Consider the following 10,239-nt stretch of genomic DNA (forward strand, 5'->3'; position numbering starts at 1 on the left):
AATTGCATAATTACTTTTTTGTTTAATATGTTTAAATGCGTAAGGGAAGAAGACTAATATTCTTTATGCTCATCTTTAATTAATAAACTAAAATGTGCAGTTTAAAATGGATTTCGAGATCATAATACAAACACCTTTACCACTAGTTGCCATATAGCAACTACTAGATGCTGATTTCGCACAAACTATCGAAGGGTTCTGACTTAGTAAACACATTCACAGTTTAGTTGCAACAAAATTCAATAAAAAAAAAAATGTTAATTCTCTAAGAAACTCTTCAGTTTACTTTTGACCAGTGGCAGAATAATAAGAAAATGCAAGAAATAAATAAGAATTAAGAAATTATTTAACATTAAACAAATGTAGTGGAAACAATGTGCCATGAAAATATTTCATTTATATTTTAAATTACTCGGCTAAAGATTCAATTTTCAAAATAAAAATCAATAGTTCAATTAAATTATTAAGAAAAAAGTCAAACCATGGAAAATATATGTATCAGCCATTTAATTGGTTTAAGTTTTTGAGTTGGTTATCCAAAACAGGTCTCTAAGTTTGCACTTAAAAATGTTACTGGCTTTAGAGTGGAAGGGATGAGCTAGGAAAGTCAGGACATTGCTTTTTCACATTTAAATAAAAGGCTATTAATCTGAAAGGAAAAATATAAATTGAAAAGCTATAAATACTAACTTCCTTCATCTGAAAATTGACTTTTATGATCCGTAAATAGGGGGGAAAAAGTATGCATGTTTTGCTTATTATTTAAGGATTTTTTTTTTTTTTTTTTAAAGAACCTAACTAAAAATCAAATACTTTTAAAGGGCCCTGAATACAGCAAAGAAAGAAATTTTCAAGCATTTTCAAATTCTATGGGAAAACATGAGCAAACAACCACAAAAATTAAATTAAAATGTTTATTTAGGCTAATTACCTAAACATCTGAAATCCAAATTACTTTCTGAACAATTATTAATTGCAAAAAATAGTCTAGCAGGAGTAGAAATGTTGCATTTTTCAATCCTAGTCATGCCTTACAGTTTAAGAAGCTGGGCTCTTACAATATGAAATCTTAAATACAGATTTATAGAAAGACAATATGTTTATTATTTGACAAAGAAAATAAAAATCAATGATATGAAACAATAAAAAAGTACAATCAGTTTATTTTTTTGTTCACAGAGTTTACAAATAGCTAATCTTTTCGTGTAATGCAAGTTGACTTTTTGTGAGCTGAGCTAAATAAACAACCATCAGCAAGTCCTAAAAGTATAAACAACAATATTAGGTTCATGGAAAATGGGAATAAAAATTTAAATTTTACGTCTTAGAAATTAACTGATAAATTGACATAAAAATTACTTTAATAAATAATAAATTGCAGTTATTAGTGAAATAATTTTTTTAATGCATAACATTCTTCCAAATTAAATAAAATAAAAAATAAAATAAAATAAGCAACATATTTTTAGTTATATTACAAAAAAGAAATATTTTTAGGGGAAAGAATTCATGGAATGTCCAGTTTTTAAATAATTTCAAATTCTCTTATAAATAATTAATTTGACATTTATAAAATATTTGTATAAAAATTCAATAAAATTTTGAAGTTTTTATAACAAATTCTTACATATCAATTCTTTTACTTCATCTTCTATAAAGTACATATTTAATAAAGGGTAAGATTCACATCTTGTTTTGAAGTTTAAACTCTTTTGAGATGTACATGGTAGGAAAATAAAGACAACAAAGTTTGGAACACTTCTTGAAATATAACACACAATGCTAGTAGGACTTAAAATCCTTGTTGTAATATCTTTACAAATTAAAAATACAACAAACTGTGACACGTACTTGATGAAAAAAGGTTTTGAATTAATAAGTATTAAATCCAGGAGTGGTGACTCCATTAGGCTATCAAAGTTCAATGGTAGAGACTGCTATAACTGAAGAGCACATAAAAATTTTTTTGTGTGAACAATGTTCAATATCAAGACTACAAATGATTTTTGGAATTTTGATTTCTTACTAGACAACACATGAACTAGCCCTACACACTTTAATACTACAACCATAAGCAACATGAAGCAATTCATGTCATAACCGATTCAAAGATTATCTTATATAATACGTCTACAAGAGAAATAAGATTTAAAGAGAGAATCTGCAAAAAGGATCTTATATTAAGTACATATTATATATATAAAAAATTATTAACGTATATGTGCTGTAATTGAATATTAAATTGAAACTTTCATGTAAAAAAGCATTGATTAGCAATATAATATACCTTCTTATTAGAATTCAACATGTCTTGGAATTCTTCTGGGTTTATTTGTGGAATACTCTGAACAATATTCATTAATGTGCGGCCCACAGAATTATCAGCTGGTTTTCTATTTGCCTAAAAAGAAAAAATAATACAAAAATTTAAAAAATACACTGTTTTTTTTATAATAAATGAACCAAAACAGCATTTAAAAAATAAAAAATATTATATAATTAATAGATAGAAAGATGCAATAATAGAAAGGAATATTTCCTTTATCAATGGAAAATTTACATTATAAAACAATAGTTTATCATATAAATTGAGATTATAGGCAACTATAATTCAATTTATTTAACTCAATTGAATATAGAAAAGAAAAAGTATCAAAATAAAGCAAAGAAAATAAGAATGACAAACATTTGGAATAAGATTAAATATTATTTAAATAAAAATGATACATATCTGTGGATAGACTAAAATAAATACTCACTAAAACATCATCAATGTAACCAATGACAACATCAATAAGTCCCAACATATCTTCAACAGCATTGCTGATCAAATCTAAATCTGGCAGTATTTCTACACTTCTTTGTTTGTTATGTTTAGTTTGTTGAGCTAATTTCACTATAAAATAATAAAAACAAAAAATTAACTATCAATTAAAGACATCTTTATCCAATTAATTCTTTAAAAAATGCTTAGATAATTAACTCCAAATTTACATTAGTAAATGTGAGAAAAATTTAGAATATTTTGGAAATAATTTTCTTTATTAGTTGTCATCAGATCCTCAAAGTTAAACAAACTCTTAAGACTATGTTTTCAATTCATCTTATTCAACATCTACAAAAAGAAAAAAGGCTGACATTTTTCTTTAAAATTAAACAAAATTGTTCTCAAATTTAAGTACTTTTTAAGCACTTTTCATGTAAACTATATAAGATTTATTACAAATAGGCAAGCAATTTTAGTAAAGACAGAATTTGAACGAGAATACAACTTTCTTAACATATTCAATACACCACAATGAAAATACTTTTAGTCACTCCAAATGCATGGATCCTAAACTTATCCTGTTTTTTTTTATAAATGCTATTTTACATTTTTGTAATCTGAATAGAAAAAATTTCTGAAAAAACATTTGTGATCTGATATTTATCTCGTACTACTTATCAACTAGAGACTCACTATATTTACGACACACTTCACAGCCAAAAATCTTGTTAACGCTTTCATTTTTCTAGTAACTAATAGTTAAATAAAATAAAGGATAGACTTTTAGAGTTCTATATTAAAGCAAATACACAACACATAATTCTGCGCAATTCATTGACAACTATTATTCATAATATGAAAATTGATATAAAATACCAATATAGATCCAAGCATAAAGAAATATAGTCAAATTAAAAAAGTACTAATTTAGTCAAATTAAAAGTACTACCTTTTAGACATGATTCCTTATAGTAATTGCCAAATTTAGTTGTGTTATTTTTAGAAGATATCCAACTAATTCTTATGTATACTTTAATTTTATTAACATGCTTCACACACATCAAAATCAAACAAATTTGTCTCCCATAATTTTTACTATAATAGCAATCAATATGGAGGGATTTTTAATTTAGTATCAAATAAAGAATAATTAAGTTAATTATTTCTAATTTTTAAAAAAAATTATTTTGGAACATCAACACACTAATTTTGGACTGTTCATCTTAAAAGGTTAAAAAATCTTACATTAAAATAATGTTTAAATGATTTGCATAATATATATATATAAAGAATATAACTATGTAAAACTAGAAATAAATTAAATAAAATGCTTACATCCAACTTGTTCAGGTGCATAGCATACTATTTCGACTTTACATGGGGTAAACATGGTTCCAGTATTTTTACCAGGAACTCCAAAAGAGCAGCTAAAAATGATATGCCATTTAGTAAATTATATTAATAAATTTTACCTGCACAATTTATGATTTTAACAACAACTAAAAAAAAATCAAATGAAATATCCGAAATCAGTAGTTTCTCACACAAAAGAAAAATGTGCACTAACAAATTATGCTATATTTTCAGATACAATTTCCCCGATTGAATTTGTATTATATAAATACTTTTCAGAAAGCAAGATACATCAGGCAAGATTTACAATGATAAGAACTACAGAAAGTGTTGAAAGAATTTTCTGGGAAAGTATCTACCAAGCCAGAAACAAAATCACAATATGCTTTGAATGAAATGACCAAGGAGATATTTCATAATTAGATTAATATCAGGTAATCAAAATAAGAATAATTGAGAGGGTTGGGGGAAAAAAAAAGCATACGATTCAAAAAGCTTAATTAAACATGTTGGAGAAAAGATTAAATTAAAAAAATAGTAAAAAAACTAGCAAATTTTAAAAGCAAACACACACACAAATCCCACTTAACACCCACTCAAACAAATATATTACCTAGTAAATGCTTTCCAGGAAAGCTTGCCCTCAGACAGAGTAGTATCCACAGTTAAGTGAATAGGATTATTGGCTTCACGACTGTAATAATCATGAATGAGGACAGAGTGACCAGTCACATCAGCCCCAGTTGCATACCTACAAAAATAAAAATATTATTCATTAAATAATAATAATAATAAAAATAACAATAGAAAATGAACATTTGAAACTTTTAATTTTGGACTTAAAGTACAAAAGAAATTAAAACGCCTAATATTGAGTGGATAAATAATCGTTTATGAAAAGTGACAGATGTTTGAAATTATAGTTACTTCCTATATAAAAATATAAGCCATAAAATAGCAGTACACAAAATAAAATATTCAAGCATCAAATTAAAATTTATTTATAACAAAAGGAACTAACAGTTTAAAAATAGTTTTGCAAATAACAAATCTTAATTACAAAAAATTCAAATATTTATTTTATCAGTTTATGCAAAAATATTTAAAAACATACATAAAAAATAAATATATAAAAGATTATAATATTAATTAATTAAAACATATAAAAAAATTTATAAAATAAATCATTTTATGGATTTTTTTAAATAAGAAATGGAAATACTTTTAAAAAGCAAAAATCAATTTTCTACTCAGATCATGCATCAACCCTCCTAAAAACTTCGAGCTACAGAAAAATAGTTGCAAAAGATTTATCGCATGACTTTTCTTTGAAAATTTTCAATATCTGATTTAATTATTTTTAAACCTGGCTTGAGAGGCTTTACTAGATTTTTCAAAGTAATTTTTTTAATTAAATTCCTTTTAGTTATAATTAATACTTCATGTTCTTAATTATCTTCCTTTTTTTTTTGGCAGGCATCGTTTTGATATAAATGTGATTTCTTTTTTTTTATTTATTTAAAAAGAGACCATTATTGAAAGGGGTTTAAGAAGCTTTGATATAAATCATTTTAACAAAGAAATTGAGAAAACTTCCATCCATTTACAAACAAATGATGCTCACCATCCAACAATTACTTCACTTGGATTAACTTTCTTGTGCAATTCATACATAGCTTTAGCAAATTCCATATCAACAGCAACCTATAGCAAAATATAAAAAATTATTATACTTTTCAAATTTTAATATTTAAGATAATGGCTTACTTAATACTAAGGAGAATAAAATTTACCTCATCCTCCGATTCATTATGAGGAATGCATAAGCAATTTGTTACTTCAACGGCACCTTTTTCATGTATGCCTGGAAATAAATTATATTCATTAAATTCCATTACTAACAACTAAATTTTATCAAATTACAGAGAGTTAAGCATATCACTACATTTTAAAGACACCTCTGCAGTTTTAATCATTTTCTACCTTTAGAATAATCACAAATTTATAACAAAGCACATTTAATTATTTCCTGTTCCATAGATATAAAAATGATAATTCAGCTAACAGTATTTAGATTTAAAAAAAAAAAAAAAGCTATAAAAATTGACAGTGGTGAATGATGAAATATATGTTTTTTGGAGTACTAAGTTTTTAAATATAAATTTGTAGCATAAAAAAATGGTAATTAATCTGCTAAACAATCAAATATTTTGATCTACAAAAGTTTTAAAAGCAGAAAATTTAGCTTCTAAAGTAAATAATTTTAATTCTTAAAAATTCAATCAAATGTTTAAAATTTTAAGATTATATTCATAAAATAATAAGAAAATACAGACATCTACATTTGAACTGAGTATCAAAAATACAACTTTTTTTTTTGCTTAGGGTGTTAAAATTAGATACTGAACAAATTTGTTTAGTTCTCATTATGAAAAGATAATAATCAGTACTTAGTTTATACTTCATTTTGTAAAACATTTTTCACAACTCATTTAAAGCATCCTACAAATTAAATTTTTTCTGACTAAATTTCCTATATTCTTTAGTCAGTTTAGAATTTTAATTAGTTTGTTAAAAATCAGGCACCAAAAAAATTCAGGCTAACTAAATGATAAACAAAAGCAATTTGTAATTTCAAATCTATAGTGGCAGTCAAAAGTATTTGCACACTGAATTTTGAAGAACTTAATATTTTATCTATTACATTATGCCAAAAAACAAATACTACATCTTATATTTTATTTTTAAACAATTTTATATAAAAAAAATTTCTGTAAAAACTATTACTGGAAAAAAAAAACCTTTTGCGTTGAAACTATTTGTACACTCTATAAATGTTCTAAAAATTACATAAATTATCATTTTTTTTAATACTTTATAGGATGTTCTGTAGATATATTTATTGCTTATGTTCGATCTGGCATTTACTTTCGTTTAAATGTCCGGTAAAACCGATGCTCATTTTTTCAAGACAGTAATTTTTATCTGATTAATTTTTTATGTGCCAATTTTTTGATTTTCACTTATAAAACACACCATAAATGTTCAATAGGATTCATATCAGGTGATAGTAGAGATGTGTTAATCTTTTGAGAGTTATATAATACCCAGAGCATGGCATTATGAGCTGTCTGCTTGGAGTAGTCATCTTGTTCAAATATGTAGTTATTTTGTAGCCCCATTTGTGCAGTGCTAAAATGTAAATTATTTTTCAGAATGTAAATGTACATCTTATGACTTATAATTCCATCAATGATGAGCAATTTACCAACTCCATGTATGCTCATACACTCCCAAACTAGAATATCACCAGCCATGTTTTATTGTTGCACTCGCATTTATCCGTTGTAGCTCTGCATTCTTTTCATGCCACTCTATTTGTCAGCAATCTAATCCAAACACATTGAATTTGCACTCATCTGTGAATATAACTCTGTTACAAAAGTCAGGATTTTTATTAACAAGCATTTTTTTTAAAAAAAAAAAAAACATGTATGTTTTATTAACATGTTTAATTTTTTCTGTTAATTTCTGACATAAAAAACTTTTTTTCTAGATACCTAACCACAGAACCCTCATTACACAGCATCATTAAAAGTGTAGCATACACAACTTTTTGAGATCAGAATTCCTTGTTTGAGGAGCTCTGTCTTCAATTGCTGAGGCATGGATTTCAGATTTTTTTTTTTTTTAATCAATTTTATAAGTAAGTGTTTGTGCTTACTGGTCAGCATTTTTGGGCACCCATTTCAAGGCATATTTTCAATAGTACTGAGTTGGCAATGTCGATTTAGCACACACTGCACTACAGAATGTGATCTTCCAATAACCTGCGATATTTTTTTTAGTGAGTTATAATTGTTATGGATTCATTATGATTTTTTTTTCAGCAAAATTAGTTTTCCCATCCCCCCTTTCAAGCCATTTTAACTTAAAGCTGCATGATTAACAATGATTAATGTAAGCAAATTTTAGTTAACATTAAAAATAAAACTAGTCCTGCAGTAAAATAAAGATGAAAACAACAGATTAATCTCACAGATGATATTTCATGAGCCAACTGTCTCACTTTTATATTTTTACAAAGAGAAATATGGATGTAAAAATACTTTTGAAGTACGAGATTAGTGGCAAATTTCAAATTGTTCCTCCAATAAGCAATTCATTATGATCATATTTTAAGATTTTTCTCTCAAAAATAGTAATAATTTTTTAATTATTTGAATAACATTAACCTCTTTTAAAAAATTCTATTATTTATTATGCAACTTTAATTTTTATACATTTATAAGATGAACAATTTAAGTATATGAGTATTTTTGGCTGCCACAGTATATACCACATTTATATCTAATTTTAATGTTTTCAATCAATCCAAATTCTCTTTAAAAGCTTACTAAACATTATTATTATTATTTACTTGCTTTAAATTTTATAAAGATCTGTTTGGTAGATATATGCTAACCAATGGAACATTTGTTAGGAGAGCTTGAGAATGAATGCAGACAATCTATTTTCCTCTGTTGAAGTTTCTAAGCACAAAACACAATCATTCAAAATTTAATAAATTACTGCAGATAGTACATAGAAAAAGAAAGGGGGAAAAAAAAGAAAAAAAAAAAAAGACATACAAACAAGGTTTGCTGTTATCAGTGAATAAACAAAAAATAGAGAAAAAGGTTAAAAGATCCAATCATAAAAAATTCCAGTATTTCAATACATCTTAAATGCCTTCATTAGTAAGTAAATTTTAATCTTTCAAACTAGTAAAACACTGCATGGATTCATTCAAAACTAGTTCAAAGAATCAAGATAATGGTGGGGAAGCGTGCAACAACAACAGATGCTAGGAAAGGTACCATTCTAAAGAAGTCAGTAACCACTTGTATGGTAAGGAGCTTGAAGTAGATACATAAATCAATAACAAAAAAGGCAGACAATATATTAAAAATAAAAGAATTACACACTCAACTACTTATTTAGATTATTACAACCACTACTTTAATGGTGGCAAACATGGGTATTTCAACTTGGAGATCCCTAATTAGAACATCCAACGAAAATTGGGAAATAATACCATTTTTAACTAATCTTAGGAAGAAATTATATATTTCATATATAAACCATATAAATTATGATTAAGGTATAAAAAATTCACCAATAAATGTATAATCTACCACAACATTGGCTGATCAATGAAGAATTCACTAATTAAATGTAATTAACATGTAAATTAGACAAAAATAATTTATAATAAACATGAGATACATATTTAAGGATATTCCCTATAGAAAGAGCTAAAAACAGTGATACGTGTAAAGTATACAATTCATATGATTAACTGCATTATATATCTTACACGAAACTGCAATATCACCCACAAATCGAAGTAGCAGTTATATGGCAAAGATGGAGTTCAATTTTCCTCTAAATGAGAAAAGCTGGTGAATATTTAGTTTCAGCCCTCTTTAACGAGGAATAATAACAAGTCAAAATCATGCAACTCATTAATATTAAAACAACTGATAGAAAATCATATGGAAAAAATAAGAATGCAATATTTTCATACAAAAAGATTTTAAATACCACGGCCTATTAATATGAACTTTCTATAAAATTTGAGACTAAGATCAGTATAAGCATATCGTGAAAACCTACTGTAAAATTACAATTAAATTCTTACCTAATAATGTACCGATTACTCTGTGTTGGCAATCATTTCTACGTTCATAAGAATCAATTATAGTTGTCAAAACAACAGAATGAAGCTTAACAGTAAGGTGCGGAGAGACTCCGAAATTCATGATGAAATAAGTTATAAACGAATTGGTGTAAAATAATTTTTGAATAAAATATTTGTATTCTAACACGAGATTTCTCTCCAACACTTTGCATAACCAGTTAAAGGCACAGTTAATTATATCATGAAATTTCAATATGGCATGAACAGCATATAATATCCGTTCTTCTCTGACTTATTTTACGAAAGAGTTTAAAAAATTTTTTTAGGGTTAATTGAGAATTTTTCGATAGTCTAAATCACTTTTATATGTTTTTTTATCCATAAATATTTTTATTAGATGTCAAAAATTTTTCTTAACTGCCAGTATCAGACGTCA

General features: G+C 25.8%; 1 protein-coding gene across 1 annotated transcript; it reads right to left on the reverse strand.

Annotated features, from left to right (window-relative positions):
- Positions 1 to 1,143: 1,143 nt before the first annotated feature.
- Positions 1,144 to 10,021, reverse strand: LOC129981170 (eukaryotic translation initiation factor 3 subunit F-like). The gene is made up of 8 exons (XM_056091885.1): positions 9,804 to 10,021; positions 5,914 to 5,984; positions 5,745 to 5,824; positions 4,734 to 4,871; positions 4,103 to 4,194; positions 2,760 to 2,896; positions 2,288 to 2,401; positions 1,144 to 1,260 (listed from the first exon to the last, which is right to left on the reverse strand). The coding sequence occupies exons 1-8, from the start codon at positions 9,922 to 9,924 to the stop codon at positions 1,183 to 1,185; spliced, it is 831 nt and encodes a 276-aa protein (XP_055947860.1). The 5' UTR covers positions 9,925 to 10,021; the 3' UTR covers positions 1,144 to 1,182.
- Between the last annotated feature and the right edge of the window lie 218 nt (positions 10,022 to 10,239).

This window comes from Argiope bruennichi, chromosome 8 (assembly GCF_947563725.1).
Source record: "Argiope bruennichi chromosome 8, qqArgBrue1.1, whole genome shotgun sequence".
NCBI classification, from domain to species: Eukaryota; Metazoa; Arthropoda; class Arachnida; order Araneae; family Araneidae; genus Argiope; species Argiope bruennichi.